Source organism: Thamnophis sirtalis, unplaced genomic scaffold (assembly GCF_051295495.1).
Source record: "Thamnophis sirtalis isolate CommonGarterSnake01/CBP01778 unplaced genomic scaffold, rThaSir2_p1.2 scaffold_9, whole genome shotgun sequence".
NCBI lineage: Eukaryota > Metazoa > Chordata > Lepidosauria > Squamata > Natricidae > Thamnophis > Thamnophis sirtalis.
The window spans coordinates 32,878,216-32,899,678 of record NW_028261389.1 but is presented as its reverse complement, the minus strand read 5'-3'; the positions used below and the strand labels follow the sequence as shown (position 1 = coordinate 32,899,678).

The following is a 21,463-nucleotide window of genomic DNA, read 5'->3' as shown; positions in this document are numbered from 1 at the left end:
AAAGAATGGAGGGAGGGCCCCTATTGTATTCAGCAGACATATTGAGCTGAAAAGTCATAACTATTCAAGTTAGCTTTCTTGGCATTCATTGCCCAGAAGAAAGCAGAACACCATAACTGGCGTGTGTGTGTATGTGTGTGTGTGTTAAAATTGGCAAGATGGCAGGTGCAATGGTGCAAACCAGGCTCACCTCTTTTGTACAAGTGTGGTCTTATCTAACCTTAGGTGGAGATCTGTTTAAAGGAAAAGAATAGCAGTTGAAAAAGGATGTGTACAGGGTCCCTGATCATACACTTCCAAATATAGGACTTGACGGCTGCTTACAACAAAATATTTTATTGTACAGAGACTGTAATGGTATGTAAAATGACTTTGAGAGACAGGGGAAGAAACACAGGCCAGGCAACCAAGCAGATAAGAGGCAGGTCAGTCTGCAGCAGGAATATGGGTGTGGCAAACATCTCAGACCGTCCCTAGTTTTTTGAACTGTAAAGGCAACAGGGGAGAAATGTATTTTCAGACTTGCGAGATTCGGCTTTTGTAATTTTACAATAAAGTAGAATTAATTCATCTGAACTTGCTTCCTGTCTGAACTACCTTGCAAGGCTGTCAGAGACCCCTGGGAGCAGGCAATCTCAAAGATAGCCAGATCATTAGTCATATAGGGCTTTAAAATGCCAAACAGAACCTTAAATTAAACTTCAAAGCCAATGAGTGACTAGTACACTTGCAGTGATGGTATGATCTGAAGAAAATAAGAAATGCGCATAAGACTCAAGCCACTACTTTCTGGACTGTTGTAGCTTTCAAGTAGTTTTCAAAAACAATCTCATGTAAATCAATTTACAAATGTTTAGTCGAGAATTGCATCTCCTGATCTGGGAACGTTTGGAATTGACACATAAGATGGGATTATGCAAAGGACTTCCTAGTCACAGCTGCCACTTGCAAGCAGAAGTTTTAAGTCCAAATGGACTCTCAATTTATGAAGCTGTCCAGTCCAGAGGAATGGAACCAGAACTATTTATTTATTTACATTTTTAAGGTGACCCATCTCATCATAATGGTTCTGGGTAGCCAACAACAATTAAGAATAATACAACAGCATACAGCATAACCACCAGTGCATATTCAACAGACAGGGGTAAAACTAGAAGCAAACATCAAAAACCATCATTGAAATAACAATTTTATGGGCTTTGCTATACATCTGAACCCTAAGGGCTTATAGAAATAATAGAATCATAGGACTGAAGGAACCTGGATAAATATCTAGTCCAACCCTTTGCCCAGTGCAGGAATCTAGCTCCAAAACATTTGAAAAACAAATGTATGTCTTAATCTCTTAGGTGTATTTTACTGTGTGCCTGCCATTTAATTCCGATGTGTTAAAATGCATCCAAATTTTATGGATACTTGTGCTACTTAGTAATGTGTGAAGAACGGGTTCCCCCAATTTCTTGTTGGATTCACATCCTGCATTAAATTGAAAGGCCTCTGATTAAATAGAATTAGGCTACTTTTAAGCTATTGAAGGAGAGGAATCAATGTTTTTGAGTAGGCTAATTCAGTTGGTTACAGCAGTGCTCCTGAAACCCCAGGTAATGGGAATAATGGGGAATAATCAGGTTGTGTTGACAATGCATTAATATTTGTAGACTGCTTGGATTGTGCTGTGATCAGTTTCATCAGTCCTTGTAATCCTAAAGTAAAAGGTTTTTTAAAAATGCTACTGCTCTCACCTTGATTAAAGCTGAGCAATGACCCATATCCCATTGATACATCCTAGAAACTTCTGGCATAGAAAGTAAATCATTGTTTCTTGAGTCTGAGGTTAAGGAAGGAATGAGGTCAAGCAGATCTCCAACTGCATTTAGGAAACTAATTTCAAAGGCAGTGAGAGGCTGAAATGAAAAAGATAACAATATGCCTAAGATTCCATTTTATCTACATCAGTGTTACACATGACAGGCAGAAATAATCCATGCCCAACCAGTCTGTCTTCAAATTCGGACTCTGAAAACCGAAAGTCTAAGAGCAGTGATGTTTTAGTTCAAACATTTATATTAAAATTAAGAAATAGTAGTTCATAAAGAAAGTTCAAATAGAAAATCGGATGTAAAATTACTGATTTACCCGACATGCTTTATTCAGACACAACTTTACTGATTAGGGCCCCCTTTAGAGATAACCAGATACAGGAAAAAAGAATATTTGTTTCTTGAGCTATAGAATGAATGAGCAAGGGGGTTTTCTTGGTTCAGCCCCTGCAGATGACTAAGAGTCAGAGAATTCTTGCCAGCAGATTCTGGTAGCTCAAAGTGGTAAACCTCATACAGGTAATCCTCGAGCTTCCGAGTCTCTGCCACATAGGCGAGGGACAAATTGCCCTTAACAAGATTGCTCAATGCTGCAGAAACAGAGCCCGTTCATTATAGCTGCATATTGCAATGGCCATTAAGTGGATATCTCACTGAATGATCCCCCATCACTGTTCTCCCCAAGGCAATTGTTAAAAGAATGTGCAGGTCATGAAATGGACCACAGGGTGCCTCAGGGATGAATAAGGCCATTGGAGACCTTGCACAGGCCTAAGCCTACCTGCCTTGGCCTTCCCAAAACTTAGTGAAGGTCCATGAGGTCTTGCAGACTGGAACAGATTGCTTCATTGAGCGGCCATGTGACATGACTCCGGAAGCAGAGCTTCCAGAGCCTGAGAGGTTTCCAAAATCCTACACGGACTGAATTAGTGAAGCAGAATGGGTTATTTTGTCCCTCAGCCATAAGGCATGGTTCTAGGAGCAGTTGCCATTTTTTTAGCAATCGAATTGCATTCTGATATTGCCACTGCTTCTGGAATTGCACAACGGAGATGCAAGACAAACCACTCTGTTTTGCTGCTTCCGTGGGGTTTGCACAGTGCGGCAGAAGCTTTCTGCAGCTTTCTGCAACCTTGTTAAGGCAGAAAAACAGTGGTTTGTCTCACAGCCACCATTTTGATGGTTGCTTCTGAGTTTCTGCCATACAGGCAAGGGATACCTGCCCTGTTTTATTGCTTAGCAGAATTATACAGTGCTGCAGAAAGTTTCTTCAAGTCTCTGCAAACTGTGTTAAAGTAGCAAGAATGCTTTGTCTCTCGCCCATGCAGCACAATTCTAGAATCAAGCCATGTGGCCAAGTGACAAAGTGACCCATTCCAATACTATAGAAGGCTTCAGAGCTCTTGAAAAGGTAAGTGAGGAGGAGTCTCTGGATCCTAGTAGGTAGGAATCAGGCTTAAGGATAGCAGGGAGCCAGTGGGAGAAAGAAGTTCCTGCAGAGACCCAGTGGGCAGGATGGGGGAGAGGATAGGTAGGGTGGCATTGCAGCATCCATGTGGTTGTTGTAAGGGCATATGAATATGGGGGTGCTGCCCCAACCATAACTGCAGGTCTGGGACATAAGTAGCTTTTGGGGTTTCACCATAATTTCGAATAACTGTTAAGCCACTGAGTGTAACTCAAGGACTACCTGTTTTCCCTGATTAAGGAGTTTCCATCATAGAAGAGCCAGAGAATAGGATGTAAGTGATGAAGAGTGCAGCATAATATAAACTAGTATCAATATTTATCCTTTTTACTTCCTCTTTTTTATTTCATTTCCATAAAATCCTAACAGAAAATGCAAACTGTCAATTCATTTATAAATATTGCAAAATATAATAAATCCACCATAAAAATAAATTTCCTGATCAAAATCACTATGCAGCACTGAAAAATTCAAAATTTCAAATCCTTTCTTCATATGTAATAAAGAAAAAAATAAATTGTTTTTTTCTTAAATTTGGAGATACAGATCAAAATTGAAATTCTACACATTTTACAGGGATAAGAATTATATGAAAGTTGAATATATATCTTTTAATTTAAGTACGAGCTAGAGAGAATTTAATTTATTTGGCAATATTAAAATTGAAAAACAAACAAAATAGCTGGGGGTATACATACAAGTATCCAAATATATCTACACCTAACTATCCAAATAGTATTCAAATATCTTATTTTTTGTTATTTTAAGGAATCTACCAGCTTAAAATCTATCACTAAAATACTTACATCCAAATTCGACAAAAAAACATTATCTGACTGTTGATATACAGTTTAAAAAATAACATATTAATTATTATAAAATCTTTTAATATGCAGCTTTCTTTGCCCAATAAGAGTTGTCCAAAACATGGAAAAATAAATACAATCTTTTATTTGTCTTACTGGTTTCTATTTTCATCATTTGTAAAGGGTATAATTTAATGCTGTTCTCATGATTTTGTCTGGCACAGTGGAAAAAATGAAACAAACTACATATTTAAAAATTGGGTTTTTATGTATAATATTAACAAATAAGGGACTAAAAAGAGTGCATTTCTACTTACAAGATGTCTGCATTTGTATTTAGCACTGAATAAAATTTCTGCCAGTGGCATCATTGGCAAATCATTCTTGATTTTCTTACAAATAAGGCTAAATTAAGGCTGGGGGAAGGAAGGGGGATAGATGCCTACTAATACAGTGAGGGCGAAAAGGATAGGCATTTCCTTCTTTTGAATATGAACTATTAGCTCAAATGTTCATCTTAAATTAAAAACACATGCAATTATTTGGGTTTACTTTTTGAACTTAAAAAGTAGAGGCCAATACTTTTCAACTATGTTACATTTACTTCAAAAAATGTTTTTATTAACATTATGGATAAAATCAAGAAATGTTTTTCCTTCTTCTCGGTTTCTGTAAATCGTTTCCAGGGTGTTAGATATCTCCCCCCCCCCCCCCGCTGACAGACTGCAAGAGGTTTCCACCAAGGTCCTCTGTTCCAGCGGGAACAGAGGTTGAATCTCATTGGCTAAGAGGTCTGACAGATCCCTTTAAAAGGGGATGCTGCCCGACCATTCCCCAGCCGGATGTTTACTTGACTTGAAATAAAGAGCTGTTGTTTACTGAAGCCTACTGTGCCTCCTTTACCCGATCTAACACAGGGAAATTAATTCAAAGGGGATAAATGCTATTTTCACTTCAAGTGGTATTGACCCTGATTCCATTAGCCTCAGGTTCCGTATTTTCTTGCAGTGCTGAGTCAAGAAAAGAAAATTTGTTTAGTTGCTGATGTCTTTACTGTCATGCTGTGCTTGAGTATAGAAATAAAGGTGAAAGCTATTTGTATCCAGTGAATTCTCCTCCTGCTAATTCACAATGACAACATCCTGTTGACTCTCAGAAGGTCACTCAGCCCATTCTGAAATTAGGGCTATAATGACAGCACTTTCCCTGTGTGGTATAGCAACTGCAGACAGACGGTCATCTTCTATCTAAGCTTCCTGAATGGTTAGAGAATTACTGAGTAATGCTCCACTCTGACACTGTACCAAATTCTACATCAACTGGAACAGCTGCAACATAAAGGATGTTTTACATATTCTGTATAGAAAGCGGAAAGACTTGGTCTTAGTTTAAATCTTGAACTAAACCCTATTTCCTTTTCTGAAAGGGAAAGACAACATATTGCTTCTTACTGTTCTTTTCTGCCGTTTAGCCCATTCCACGTTTCCCATGTACAGCCCATCCAACTGAGCAATAATGTAGCCTGCATTTCTCCAGAAGGGGTCATCCTTGTTATTTTTAATCTGCTGCCTCGTCCATTCATCCTGTTTCCTATATAGGAACAAATCTGAGTTTAGAAGATATATTTGATCAAAACTACTGAGATTTATACTTAAGGTTTGCTCCATTCTATGTCTTAGTGGGACTTTCTTGCGAATAAATATATTTAGGATTATATTATCTCCTCAAGCTATTAAACAATGAAGTCAGGGAACAAAGGACAAATCATATTAATACATGTTCTTCTGTTTAAAAGTTTTGATAATTTCAAACATCACAGATACATTTCCTCTGCTAATTATAATGACTCTAAAGTGCTGGAGACACTGTCAACTCTGCATCAAAACTAAAAAGGCTTGTGGCATTTTAAAAACGTGGTAAATCTATTATGTCATAACCTTTCCTTATATCACATGCTTTAGCTTCAATTCTTGCACAGAGTCATGCTAATTCTGTTTGTCTGGTCCTCATTTAATTATGTATTGTTGGAGCAAGTGGAATTAGCTTAGTAAAACATTCAGTAACTCTGGGGATTCTTAAAGCTGTATTATGGCACTTGTTTCATTGCTACTTATGAATGGGAACATTTTTGACAATAGAATACATACTGCATAAAATCTTTTACTTTTTGTTCAATGATGAAATTCTTAATCATCTGAGTATACAGATTTGCAACATGGTCACTCATACGTCTGAAAGAAATATGCAGGAAATATTATTTTAGCCCACTTGTCTTGTCTTGTCAATATGAACACAACAATATATTTTATGTCTTAACTTGTATCTTTAGTACAGTAACATTTGTGATATTCCAATATAAAGAATAACAAAGACTGCACATAATTTCATTCTGTATGTAAAATAACAATAACCAGGCTTTCCACCCTACGCACAGTAATCCAATTTAAAACTATATATTTCAAGTTATTTTTATAATATTTTTTAAAATTAGCTTGAATCTGCTTTCATTTGGTGCTACAAGCAGCATGCTAATTCTGCCCAATAATCTTGGTTTGCCTGCTCAAAGCTATAGGTAAAATATCATAGAGATAAAAAAAAATTGAAGAATAACTACAGTAGAATTAGAATTCGATTAGAACTGAAGAAGCTTCTTGAATGAGAAGCAAAACATTTTCAAAGGGAATAAAAGTCCAGTTGCCTTTTTTGGAAAGGTATCTTTGGGTCCAACATAGCGCCCTTCAAATTTTGGACCTCAAATTCTCAACCTGTAAATCTAGAATAATAATAAGCTTAGGGAAGTTTAGTCAAGGCATCACTTGCCTTAATGCCTTGTTAAATTATAATTCACATGAGGAAGGCAAGCACAATTAAATTTGCAAGATTCTGTTACTGTAGCCAATCTTTAAAAAGGTAATTTTAGGTTTCCATGGAATCTTTTTCTGGTCTGGTCCATCTATAGACAATAATTGTCTATTGTTCCAGGAGATGAATCTTTCCTCAATATGCACTGTATTAAAAGTACATATTATAAGTAACTAAGCTACTTCTTTCACATGCACAGTCCCCTATCCTATTTCCTACTGTTCTAATCATGGTTTGCCACCATATCTAAATTGTTTACAATTAATTTGGTTTGTCTATCATTTTTCTCCAAGGCAAAATTTAAAAAACATGGCTCAAAATGGATTTATGTCTCTGTTTTGGAGGAAAGTTTGGTTAATTAGGATATTTTGGAACTTGTGATTACAGCAAGCCAAATAACAAGGGAGTGTTTTTCAAAAATCCAAAAAGCCCAACCTACATTTTAGATAATCAATACTTCCAGAATTCTGGACTTCCAGAATTCTGGACTTCCAGAATTCCCCAGCCAGCATTCGCTGGCTGGGGAATTCTGGGAATTGAAGTCCAGACATCTTCAAGTGGCCAAGGTTGAGAAACACTGAATTAAGTAATGCCAATTTAGTTTATCAAACTACTTACGAAGCAGTGAGGTAGCCTTCCAAAAAACCTGCAGCGTACATGAGTATTTCATTGCTTACGGGCTGGTTACCATAGCCTGCTTTGATCTCAAGTATCCCCCATCCAGTAGATTGTACAGTGTCATTGTAATAGCCATAAGCATCTCCATTCTTGTCTAATACATTCTTAACTTGGAAAGTTTTTTCAGCTTCCAACCAATATACAGTAGCGTAGTGGAGATCTGTAAGGATACAAAGAAGAACATTGAAAATCAAAATATGGTATAAAAAACTCAAATTCCTTGATTTATGAAATAATTATAAACTCTAATTCCTTGATTATGAAAAAAATATAAAGAGGAAGAGTCTTTGTTTGTAATTAGAAATCTGTTTCCTTCCATGCAACATTCTTGTCTTTCGTCTTGAACTTGACAGTTTAATAGAGGATGGTTGCATCCTAATTTAATCTTAAAATCACTTATATAAACAATACAGGATGTATTCCAGTCAGATGGAAATCTGCCTACATAAAAAGGGTGACAAAGATGAATAAAAAAGCCTATAGACCAATAAGTCTGATTGGAATTGTGACTAAAATGTGTAATAAGGGCGGTGAAGTGCAATTATTCCTCCACCCTTATTGTGTCTGCGGGGAGATGGCTGGCAGCCCTATTTCCAGTACCCAGGCCTCTCCTGGGTAAGGAAAAGCTAAGGGACCCCTGGCGGGGTCACTTTGAGGAACGTTCTTTAATATTCTTGGCATCTGTCAGACAAAGACTTTGCTGAGAGTTAGACTGTGGCTGGGAGCCCCTGTGGAAGTGATGGAGGGATGTTTGAGTCTTGTTATCTGGTAGGACAGTTGCTCTTGAGGAAGTGGATAGGTTCCTTGAGGATGTGAGCCCAACCAGTTATGTTCTGGATCCATGCGCCTCCTGCCTAGAGAAGGCTTCCCAGGAGATAGCATGTGATCCAAGCAGTGACTAATGGCTCTTTGCAGGACAGGATGTTACCACCTGCTCCCCAAAGGGGCAGTGGTATACCTCTGTCTCAAGAGGCCACCCTTGGACCCCATAGTATTGGACAATGTCCAGTCTCCAATTTTTCTTTTTTAGAGAAGCCTGTTGATATGGTGGCTGATGCAAAGTTACAAAAGGTCCTGGATAAAGCAGATTACCTGGATCCTTTCCAGTCTGGGTTCAAGCACAGCACTGAAACAGCATTGTCATATGTGTTGATAATCTTTGGAGATAATTACCATGGTATCCTTTAATACCAGTTTCAGGGGCTATGAGTGGGGCCACTGTGCTACAGTGGCCTCCTCCTTCCTTCATAGCTGGTTCTAGTTGCTGTTGGTAGGAAAGGAGAGCTCAATATGGTGTATCCCAGGGCTCAAGCTTTTCACTGCTCCTTTTAAAGATCTACATGAAATGGCTAGGGGAAGTTATCTGTTGATATGAGGCCCAATAACATCAGTATGCTGATGATACTCCATTATATCTCTCTACCCCTAGCTGGACAGATGACACTGTGGTGGTACTGGCTGAATGTTTGGAGGATATAAAGGCCTGGATGGGGAGGAGCCCCCTTCAATTTAACCCTGGCAAAATGAAGTGGCTATGGGGTTTTTGGGGCCCTCACCCAGGTCCAGATGATATTTCATCTTTGATTCTGGACAAAGTGGCACTTTCCCAGACTGAGCTGGTGCATAATTTGTGAGTTCTCCTGGATTCACAGCTCCTGCTCAAAGAGCAGATGGCAGCTCTGACTTGGGGATCCCTTGCACAGATTCATCTAGTGCATCAGTTGCACCTCTTCCTGAACGGAGAGGCCTTGCTCATGGTCATAAAGCATAAATCCAAAAAATAAAAATAAAAATTTTCAATAGCAATTCTAGAAATGCTTACATGGCAATAAAGACTCAGTAGGATATAGTTCTGAAAAACTTTTGTTGTTGAGTTTAATTTAAAACAATCAGTTTTACCAAACAAATAAAAATATTGTGAAAAATCACACACATCAGCTTTCTGTTTAAATATTACAATTAGTTAATAAGGTATGAAAAACATCCTATTCAGAGAATGGACAAGGAAGACAAATAAGGTGGTTTCTTAAGCAAGATGCCTACCACAATGTTCTTGCCTATTGTTTGACTTTGCACATTTACAAAGAGCAGATCCAATATCCTCCACATCACACCTAGGTCTGACCAAATCTCTTGAAGAACACACTTCTAACTGCATCATCACCTACTTGTAGACTGAGAAACATTGGCTGCACTTGCCAGCGCTGGTGCTCTATCTTTTTATGCCCTTTTAAAAGAAGTTTTGAATGGCGAATTCTTTGGAAAAGTTTCTCATTTCAAATATAAGGCACTACTTTTCTTCTGCCTTGTTTGTTTGTATCCTACCTTTTTTATTTTCTGTTATCGATTATGCTTTATAGATGAATCCCATGTATTAAACAATATCACATCTCAATATATTTAGTTCAGAGGTTGCATTCTACCGGTTCAGATCAGATTGCCCGAACCGGTAGTGGAAATTGCGGGAGGCTCCACCCAGCCGGGCCCGGCTCAACAGCATCCCATTTAGACCATGCATGCTCACATTTGCGTACCGCTGGGGAAGATAAGTGTATACCACCCCTGATTTAGTTGCTTAAGAATATAACTTAATGGGGGCTCTGCTTCAAAGTTAAGATCAACACTATTGTGAGCAATGCTGTCATCTTGCAAAAAACAAGTGAACTAATACAACAGGTCATATTTCGATACATTGGAATGGAGAAAACATCTCTCTTTTAAAAAGGTGTCCTTTATATTCCAAGTTTATCCCATTAAACTTCTATTAAAATTTGTGGGTGGAACAAGAAACCGGAGAACAGGAGAAAAGCATTGTGCAAGAACCCTTAATCCATTATAATTACTGTATTATTCATTATAATTAGTTTACTACCCATCATAATTAGTATAGCCTAAAACAATATTGAAAAGCATTCTTACCTGAATAGCTTGGGATAATACTTATAGCAGGCAACTGACAATTTAAAAGCAGTGTAATAAATTTCACAATATAGGTTTTAAAAATCATTGCTACTGATCTCAGAACAACAAAAAATATTAGAAAATCTAGCACATTTTATTTCCTTCATTACTGTCAATCATTTGGGCAAATCTGACTGGTCAAGAAGGTCCAGGTGTTTACCACCTCCTCAATTGCCAAATGAAGCAAATGAAAAAAAATCTTCCTTTTTTAGCTTCAACAGACAGCCTTTTCAAGCCAAAACGCCAGAAGAAGAATTATTTTTCTGGATCATAACTGCAGCAATATAGAAGATAAGGGAGGAAGCTTCATCTTTCTCATTTCATTGGGGCGATCTCTGAAAATCTGTCAAGTGTACCAAATTAACTAAGCTCCTTCATAGGGCTTCTGTAAGCTTCATCTCTTCCCTGTTACCTAGGATTGGAGACAAGCCTGCCAACTAACTTTGTTGGGTCCAAATAAACACTTTGCAATCCTCAGGTTGATATACATGTCCCTTGTCATAATTAGTATCTATTTGAATTATTACTTCAACCAAATACTTGATTAAAGCTCAGGGGTTCAAACTCAATTTCACTGAGGGTGACATTAGAGTTGTATTTACCTGGGTGGGGGGCATGGCCAGGATGGGTGTGGCCTGCTTGACATCAGGGGCACCTATGGCGGCCTGAGCGCCCTTCCAGTGAAAACAGGCTCCTGTGCTCTGCTTTCGACTGCGATAGCCACCTGCAACCCTCTGCCAGTGAAAACAGAGCTTGGAAGGCCCATCCTCCCAAGCTCCATTTTCGCTGGCATTGACACCAGGGACTGGTCCTTTGCTGTTTCCAGGGTTGCCCCATGGGCCAGGTCTAAGCACCCTGTGGGCCGAATCTGGCCTCCAGGCCTTGAGTTTGACACCCCTGGTATAGCTGAATGAATGAACAAATGGGGGGGGGGAATAAAAATAAGCTTAAGATATACAATACTTTAATGCTTTTGATGAACTGAATACCTTCATTTATTTTAAAAAACATTCAATCATTTTTTTTAAAAGAAATGCTTGCTGTAAATTGCATAATTACATGCAAGTTACACAAACACTTCAATCTAGCTAAATATTAAATCTTACTCTAAAAAGCCAAATTATTTGCCTGAACATTTACAAACTACTACCCTCAGTTTTAAAAATATAAAATACATTATACACTTCTTTTTAAAAATTCATATTATGAGGATTTTGTCTCCCTAGCTTCAAAAACAAGTTACTGCAATAATAAAATGCTTATAAGAAGATAAACAATACATACATGAATTTAGTTCAATATCTACTATTAAAGCTAAACATAGCTATATACAATCAATGATTTATAGGTAACTCAAAATCTTCTACACTTTTTATAGCATTTAGGTTAGTTCTACTAATAGCACCACCATGGATTTTGAATTATTTTACTCAACAACATCAGCATGGCTACTCTTTATTTGTACTGCAATGGATTTTCATGAGTAATCCTTATTTTGCTTTTTTGAAACTGTTGTGTCCAGGGTGTTGATATCTAAGCCATGTCCTTAGATATTTTCTTGAGCAGAGAATGCCAGCAGGAAACCCCCAGACAAAAGGCAGTTTCTAAGAAACTTTAACTGAAGAGACTCTGGAACTGTTTCATTCCATCTCTGATAGAAAGTTAGATGAAGGGGCCACAGAGACCTCTAGCAACCAGCATACCAGTAAGTTATATACATTATAATCAGCCTTTCAAAATATCATCCTCCTACTCAGTTACTTGTTTCAGAGGTGGTATTCAGCAGGTTCTGACCAGTTCTGGAATACCAGTAGCAGAAATTTTGAGTAGTTTGGAGAACCAGTAAATACCACCTCTGACTGGCCCTGCCCCCATCTATTCTCTGCCTCCTGAGTCCCAGCTGATCAGGAGGAAATGGGGATTTTGCAGTAACCTTCCCCTACAGTGTGTTGGAAATGGAGATTTTCCAGTATCCTTCCCCTGCCACGCCCACCAAGCCAGGCCCACCAAGCCACACCACACCCACCAAGCCACGCCCACAGAAACAGTAGTAAAAAAAATTGAATCCCACCACTGACTTGTTCCCCATCTCAGCATGATTCCACATATGAGGCTGTCTTCCTTGCTTGCCAGGGCCTCTAACTTTTCTGAAAGCACATTTATCTAACGAGAAACTATCCTTGGAAGGTACATCTTATCTCACCTCTATGGCTACACTATCTTCAAGGTCTGTACACAGTGAAGAGTAAGATAACAAACAAAAAACAAAAAATGAGATATGGTTCCAGAGCCTATGTGGAGTTTGTCATGTGGAGTTCTAAAAGAAAACATTTGGGGGGAAAAACGTTTCAAATTTTTGCTGGAAAAACATCCTAGAAAACCATTTCCTTATAAGCCAGCAAAAAGTGGAACTGCTAATCTCACATTTAAAAAGCAGAAAGAAAACAGGTTCCTTTTTTTTTCAAGTGCAACTATGATTTTTTTTCAAAATATTATACTATTATACAACTATATCTGCCTAACACGTTTGCTTCTATGATTAATAATTGATTCTTTCAAATAGAAGAACTAAATAATTTCACTTCCCCATCATTATTGCAAAAGTTTTTAAATCAGTACAAAACCACAGACAGAAAACATGAACAAATGAAACTACTAGTTTCATTTCTGCCATAAAATTAACAGCCAATATACAAAAAACCAGAGATACTATTTTAGGTTTGTTGAAAAATGTACAGTTCTTTATTTTTTAAATACAGCTTTATACATTTTATACATCTCAAAAAAGTTTTCAAACCTTTGAATCTGAGATAAACAAATAAGTGTTTATAAAATGCAACATTGGCTCCAACTTATTTTGCTTGCTATCCAATAACTTGTATTTCATCATTGATGCCTCTGACTGCCTTTGCTGAATTCAATACATCTAAGCAGTCAGGGATACCCAACATACTTTGGACTCAAATTTTTCCATAGCTTCAGTGAACTTTATATTTTCCGGTACCCACTAGAGTTGCAGTGTAGCACTATTCTTATTCTGGTTAAACAGGTTCAAGTTTGAAGTAATCCCTTGATGTTACAGGTGTGAAATAATCCCTTGATGTTACAGGTGGGAAATAATCCCTTGATGTTACATTCATATCTAGTTTGTGACTTAAAGGCATCCTGCTGGTCCTATATAAGTACAAGAATTCTGGGGGATTTTCAGCCTTTTTTACATTCTCCTTTCTGTCTTGTCTGTTGCAATTGTCCTCCATAATATATTCTCTTTTATGGAATTGCCACAAATCTCAGTAGCCCTAATATAGATAGTCCATGATAACGAATAGAAAGATGGAGTTTCTCCAGTCAAACTACTTTTTAGTGTACAGAAATTAAAAGAAGGATCCCCCAAGATCACCAATTTCAGATAGAAAGTGGTAATTGCCTCTCAGAGTTACTAGTTAAACAGTTAAGAAACAAGCAGTATTGGAATAAAGGTGAATTCTGGTGCTTGTCGTTCAACTTCCAAAGTTAGCAACCCTATTCAGAATCAGTGGTAGTATTCAGCCGGTTCGGGCGAACCGGTAGGGGCGACCTGCAGGTAGGCCAGTCCATCTGCCCCGGCTCTATGCCGTCCTATTTAGCCACATTTTCTAAGCTGCATGCATGATTGCAAGCCACATCGTGTATGCAAAGCACATGTGCAGAAGATGCACAAGCTCACGAAGTTTCCATACGCAGCGAATCGGTGGTAAAATGTGAAACCCACCTCTGTTCAGAACTCTCCCAGGACCTTTCCCTGATTACACTAAGTCAGAACAGAAACATGCCCTGGTAACTTTTCTGCCATTTTTCATGAATGTTGCCTTCAATTTATCCTCAAATACCTGAGACAGCTTCAAGTTGTCCTTAGCTGTTCTGATGTCAAAATAATGCTTTCCCTTTAAGCAGGCAACAACATGTAACAGTTTGTGGGTACAATCTGAACCATATTGCCATTTTATTGTCGGTGATCCTTAACGAGCAGGATCTGCTTGGCACCCTAGTAATTGTATTCTGATGGGCACATGCTCCTCCTCTCTAGTCCCATAGTTCTCTGCGGTTATTCTGTTTTTTTCAGCCACAGAATCCATTTTTCTCCCCAAATCAGGTTCTGGACTGACCTCTGCTTCGGTCCAGAATCTCATTTTAGAGACCTGAATTAGCTGGAAGAGCAGCCAACAATTGGCAGCGATCACAGTGAACTTTTCAAAGTTTAGAGTAATGTAAGCATGTGGGTAGAACTGAAAATATGACATTACTACTATTGTTGTATATTTCTGTATATATGCCAGAGAATAATACTGCTACATGAGAATATGACAATATCTAGTAACTCATCATACATAAAATTTCTAGTTACTAGTGGCAAATTCAGGGACTAAGGTTATACATAATAGATGTTGTTATAGTGAATATTTATTATAAATGTCCTATTTGGTGAATATTTATTGTACATATTAGTGAATATTTATTGTACATATTTACTTAAAACAAACTTTAAAAAAATCTAGGAATTATTTTCCTTAGGAAGGAGCAAATGGTAAGCCACCCCTGAATCTTGCCAAGAAAACTGCAGGCTCTAGTCCAAGCACATAGAAAAATCCTTAACAATATATATTTCAGCTTATTTCATAGTGTTAAGTATTTATATGCATATTTAGCAGTTTTAAAGTATCAAACCAAATGACCTATTCTGCTACACTTGTTCTTTTATAATGACCACAAAATATTTTCACCACAAAAATTTCCCACAAATGTTTATGTGGGGAAAAACTTCTTAAGTGTTTCTTCTTCTAAAAAAATCAAAGAAAATGGCTGAATGATAGTGAACATTGATATTATTTGATCCATTTTTTAGAATAAGTTTCTAGTTCTTGGTGAAAATGTTCAAGGTATTCAAACACTCTCCTTTAGAGTTCTTCTGGCAATGTAAGATCAGTGTGCTTACAATTCTCCTGGCATTCTTCTTCAATATTTTATTCTTTTTTCCCCCTATGCTTATGCTTATGCCCATTTCCTTTGATTTTCTTGTTGTATAATTTCTTCATAATTTCTGAGTGTTAAACTTCAAGGAACAAATTTTAAGGCTTGGGCTTGCACTGTACATTGTTCAAGGTTCCTCCCAGCTGTTTGTAAATATTGTTGTATTTAATTAATCTCATCTAAAACTTCATATCAGGAACATAGGGTACGTCAGGAAAGAAAAATCACATATAGCAGAGAGCAAAGTCATCGACTCTCTTTTTTTGTGGGGGAGGGAATCCCACAGTATTTCAAACCTTGATCTTTACTACAGGCATAGTTTCATAATGAGCAATTCATCTTGTCTGGGAAAATCTTTTCACATTCAGCTGCATTTTCCAATGAAGTGAGAGTGAAAAGAATGAATTGATTTTTCTCCTATGTTCCCAAAATTCACAAGACGTGCTTCCAAATAAATGAGCACCACAAAAATTTGCCAGCAGCAGCAACCCAAGTCCAGCTCGACCTTTGTGCTTGCATGGTGCCACTGACTACTATGCAGTTGACTGGTGAAGCAACAACTTCACCTCTTTGGCATCAGCCATGTGGTGCAAGAAAAATGACAAGAGAATGGGGCCATAAAACTCCTCGTCCCCTCTGGCAGCCTCTCCTATTGCCTACATGCAGGATGGACTAACATCTTTTGAAAAGTATTTTAATGCAGGATTGTTAATTTCTAACACTTTATGCAGTGTTGGAAAGCTGTGGTATTTTGAAGCTGCTTATAAATAATTTTTTTTAAAAAATAGGAGATATGGGGAATACACTCATACCCTCCTTGCTGCATATCATCCATAATTCTTAAACCCATCTTTGCTATCTTAAATTCACTATATTTTTCTCAATAGATTTTATGTTGCGTAGAGTATTTTTACAAACCAAGGACAGTTATTTTTTTTTAATCAAAATGAAAATGTACCAAGAAAATCAGGTTTTGCAATACCGTCCCAAATCCACAGAGAACAATGACTAGTCCAAAAGGCCAAGGGAATGTGTAGACATGGAAATTAAGTTTACACAAACACAATATGTGAGCCAGCAGAACATATCCTGACTGATTACATGGCATGGAAGCTAAGGTCAGCATCTTGGCTTACAATTTCCATACTAAAGGGTTTAGCTCTTTAAGACTAAAGTGTTTTCTGTGTTAGTCAACCTTATTATAACATCACTCCAACAAAATGTAATTAACACTGCGGAAATTAAACAACAGATATTTTGTAACCATATTGATATTGTATTATGGAACTTACAATGCTAAGCATTTAATAGTAACAGATGGAAAGCAGATTCAGTACATTACAGTAAGCATTCTCTTTTCTTTCCTCACTGTAAGGGGTTGTTTTGTCTTTGACTCCTAGCAACTGCCTGGACGAGTCCCTGACGTTTTCTTGGCAAGATTTTTCGATAGAGGTTTGCCATTACCTCCTCCTTAGGACTAAGAGAGAGTGACTGACCCAGGATCACCAGCCTCTTTTGTGTATCAGCTGGGACAAGAGCTCAAAACCTTCAGCCAGATGCTTCGACCACTATATCAAAGTGGCTTTCAGTAAGGGGTTCGTATCCATCTCTATTCTTTTCCAATCTATCACTCAACACATATACAGAAAGTAACAGTATAACTTAAGAATACTAAGATATACAGTACAACTGATTATTTCTTGAAAATAAACTCAGGTATTTTAATCATGAACATTTCAACAAATTTCAACTACTTTGGGTGTTTGAAACAATGGGAAAATATGTGGTTGAAAAGATTGAAATTTACATTACTGTTTGTTATGATATTTGGGGGACATGGTAGCTAAGACGCTGAGGTTGTCGATCAGAAAGGTCGGCGGTTCGAATCCCTAGTGCCACATAAGGGAGTGAGTTCCCATTACTTGTCCCAGCTTCTACCAACCTAGCAGTTCGAAAGCATGTAAAAATGCAAGTAGAAAAAATAGGGACCATCTTTGGTGGGAAGGTAACAGAGTTCCGTGCGCCTTCGGCGTTTAGTCATGCTGGCCACATGACCACGGAGACATCTTCGGACAGTGCTGGCTCTTCGGCTTTGAAACAGAGATGAGCACCACCCCCTAGACTTGGGAAAAACTAACACATATATGCGAGGAGAACCTTTACCTTTACCTTTTTATGTTATGATCTTAAGATTTTTTTTATAAAGTTATGTATTGGTATACATCACCAGATAAATTCCCTAAAAGGTATAAAGAATTACAAAAGGACGTTGGAAAAGTGGAAAATAAGAAATGTTTTACTATCCTCGGTGGACTTGTAAAAAAAGTCCTAAAGTTTGTATTCAAATACAAACACTAAATCAGTGTGATAAATACAGTTGGTCCTCAACTTACAACCACAAATGAGTCCAAAATTTATATTGTTAAGTGTGAAATTTGTTAAGTGAGTCTTGCCCCATTTTACAACTTTACTCACCACATTTGTTAAGTGAATCACTACAATTATTAAATTAATAACAGTTGTTAAATGAATCTGTTTTCCCCATTGACTTTGCTTGTCAGAAATTTGCAAAAGGTGATCACACGACCCCAGGACATTGCAACAGTCATAAATATGAGTCAGTTGTCAAGTATTCAAATATACTGTATTTTTGGAGTATAAGATGTACCTTTTTCCCTCAAAAAAGAGGGTGAAAATCTGGGTGCATCTTATACACTGAATACAGCATTTGTGGCCTCCTGAAATCCCGCCCCCTTTGTAAAAATGGATGTGCAGAGGGTTTGGGAGGCTTGCAAAGTGCTCCTGGCGGCTGGGGGGGAAAGAAATGAGCAAAAAATGGGCTGTTTTTGCCCCTCCAGCTCCCAGGAGCACTCTACAAGCCTCCCAAGGCTCTGCATGCACTTTCCCTCCCCCAAAATGGCCCGTTTTTGTGAAAAAAGGAGCTGGTTTTTGCTCGGATTTGCCCCCCCAACCCCCAGGAGCACTCTACAAGCCTCCCAAAGCTCTGCATGCCACCCTTTTTTTTGCAAAAAACGAGGCGTGCTTAGGGTTTGGGAGGCATGCAGAGTGCAAAAACTTTTTAAAAAAAATTTACCTCTTCAAAATAACGGTGCATCTTAATAGTCCGAAAAATAGGGTAATTCACATGACTCTGGGAATGCTGTAACAGTCATAAGTGAAAAATGATCATATCACTTTTTTCAGTGCCATTGTAACTTGTAAGTTGGGAAAAAGTCATGGAACTTTGTTTTTAAATATGACTTCACCAAAATTATTACATGTGCAAAGGTAGAAAGATTTGGTTGGTGAAAATGATGGAAGTTGCAGAAATAACCAAATTGACTTATTAATTAGAGAAAAAACATCTATATTTATTGCTAACTAGAACCCCCTTATAGACTTTTTGTGAGAACAGAAAAAATGAACTTAAGATTTATGGTTTTGATGATGAGTCAGGATAGTTTATGGGAAAAAATAAGGTATTTTGCAACCAAGTAGTATAATTTATAATTGTACTTATAACTGATGTAAAGAAACCCAGAGCCTACTTCTTTGTATTTTCTTTCTTTGTTTTTGCACTTTGATCTTGTTTTCTCTTTTTATATTAATTTCTATTAGTTTTTTAAAAAATCTTCTTTCTTAAAGGTTTTAATAAAATTATATGGATAAAAGTAAAATTAGTTATTTTTAAAATAGTTTCTGATTATTTGAAGAAATTAAAATTTTGAATACTACATAAAAAAAGGAAGAGGTCACATATTGATTATCATACAATTTTTGACACTCATTGATAAGACTAAAGTTTTCTAAACTACTTCAATTGAAAAGTTATCTGATTTTAGAACTTTTAAACAAATCAGATGAAAATCGTATCAGCTTGTGACATGGTCAAGGAGTGGAGAAAAATCAATAAACTTAAACAGTTTAAAAAACACGTCTGTAGATTGTAATTCATCCAAGAAGAAGCTGTCCCCCAAATCTTACAATCACTCTTAAGGAAGAAGTTCATAATTTATAGGTATTATTTAATCTACTTATATCATCAAATTATTTTAAAAGATATAGAAGTATATGGTTTTTATTACACTATTATGAGTGAGTGTTAAACCATTCTCGTCCACTGTCCTGGCATTCCCTATATCAGTGTTTCTCAGCTTTGGCAACTTTAAGATATATGAACTTCAATTCCCAGAAATCAGTTGGCCCACATATTTTAAAGTTGCCAAGGTTGAGAAACACTGCCTTAGGTCCAAATTCAGCCCAAATTCAAATAATTAATGATTCTTCACTCCATTAAGCCAGGATGCTTAAAAGTCTATATTATGTATCTTAGCCATCAGTATCCTTATCAGAGGGCCTTCTTTGCCTTTTGGATCAACTGAATTATAGATGGTCTTCTTGGTAGTACTACTCAGTTGCTCCTCTTAGAGAATTCACTTCACACCTTCCTACTTAAACCTTCTGGCAATGGTGTTTCTATCGGTATTCCTCAACTTACAACCATATTTGAGCCCAAAATTTTCATTGCAAGGCAGCTATAGCGAGTTTAGTCCCATTTTAAACCTTTTTTTTGCCATAGTTGTTAAGCAAATCACTGTAGTTGTTAAGAAAAACATGCTGTCATTAAACGAATTTGGCTCCCCCTCCCCTTCTTTTCTTTTTGGAAGCTGGCTGGAAAGCTTACAAATGATCACATAACTCTGGGACAGTTCAACTGCTTTATCAACAGATTAAAAAAAATTATGTTACTTATGATCATCTTCATTTGTAAGTTTTCCAGGCATATTAATAGTAAATCCTATGAATGTGAGGAAGTAGATTCAATGCTGATTGCTCACAAGTAACTGCTTATGGATTATATCCAAAGACAAAAACATGTACGAAAACAGATAAAATCAGTATATGAGTAAAGTAACTGACACTCAGACACCAATATAAATAAATATACAGTAAATATAAATAAACTTAACCCTAAGAGTCAGTAATTCATGGGCAGAGAAACACTCTATTCTATTCTCTAATCTATCCAGGCTACTGACTGCAGATGTGCTGGCTGAATATTCAAATAAAGTTACAAAACATTTTCCCACGGTAATTTATTTTATCTCTTATGTATTTCAGCATTCATTAGAATGGAAGTTTATACTCTCTCTTAATCCATGGTGCCAACATATCTGTACATATTCATTATAAATTATATTTTCAGCCTACAAAGCCCTTACTGTAATACTTGCTGAAACTGAAGGTCACATGATATATCGCAAAACATCCTCTCTTCTAGTATTGCAGTAATAATTCTTAGGATCAACAGGCTTTCCTTTTCTAATTTGCAAGATGTTTCTTAAGAACAATATTCAAATCAGAAGACGATCAGTCCTACCTTGTGTTTACAAATGTAAATGTACTTTTCAAAGTTTTTTTCGGAATCACACCATGTACTGTATACAAGTTATCTTATCTCTTACATATTGTAAGCAGTGTTTCCAATAATGGAACAGGAATGTATTTGCCCCTTGAAAATAAACGAGGGACTTACTGAAAGTTGTATGATTTTTGTTTTATAAAAAGTGTCCCCAAGTTCTAAATAATTTCTGCTTATTGTTGATTTCAGTTCAGTTCGGGATTTAATTCTAGGAAAGGTGGCTTTATAATATATGCAGCAAAGAATTCCCCTCATAAAAGGAGAATGCCAAAAAAGTGTTGCTCCCTGTTGCTTTTACTATTTTTGCTCATTAGGCAAAAGAACCCAACAGACTGAAAGGCGAATTCGAAAGAGCTCCGTTCCACGTGCTCTTCTATTCTGGTTGTTTTAAAAATACGTTTCTTTTTGAAATATAGAATAGGAATTCTGGATTTCTTTG

At 37.1% G+C, this 21,463-nt stretch overlaps 1 protein-coding gene and 1 long non-coding RNA gene across 4 annotated transcripts in view; one reads left to right on the top strand and one right to left on the bottom strand.

Annotated features, from left to right (window-relative positions):
• Window positions 1-21,463, bottom strand: part of PLBD1 (phospholipase B domain containing 1) — a 35,978-nt gene that overhangs the window by 13,968 nt on the left and 547 nt on the right. The window contains exons 2-5 of the mRNA XM_087723267.1: window positions 7,575-7,794; window positions 6,242-6,325; window positions 5,546-5,684; window positions 1,743-1,904 (exon numbers count right to left, since the gene is read on the bottom strand). Coding sequence (XP_087579393.1) covers window positions 1,743-1,904; window positions 5,546-5,684; window positions 6,242-6,325; window positions 7,575-7,794 — 605 coding nt within the window. The remainder of the gene's footprint in view (window positions 1-1,742; window positions 1,905-5,545; window positions 5,685-6,241; window positions 6,326-7,574; window positions 7,795-21,463) is intronic.
• LOC148044085 (uncharacterized) overlaps window positions 15,177-21,463 on the top strand; it is a 28,183-nt gene continuing 21,896 nt past the window's right edge. The window contains exons 1-2 of one of the 3 annotated variants that reach the window (XR_015697731.1): window positions 15,177-17,197; window positions 20,633-20,693. This is a non-coding gene — a long non-coding RNA (uncharacterized LOC148044085). Of the gene's footprint in view, window positions 20,694-21,463 lie in introns of all 3 variants that reach the window. The other 2 variants (XR_015697729.1, XR_015697730.1) reach the window with 2 other exon arrangements.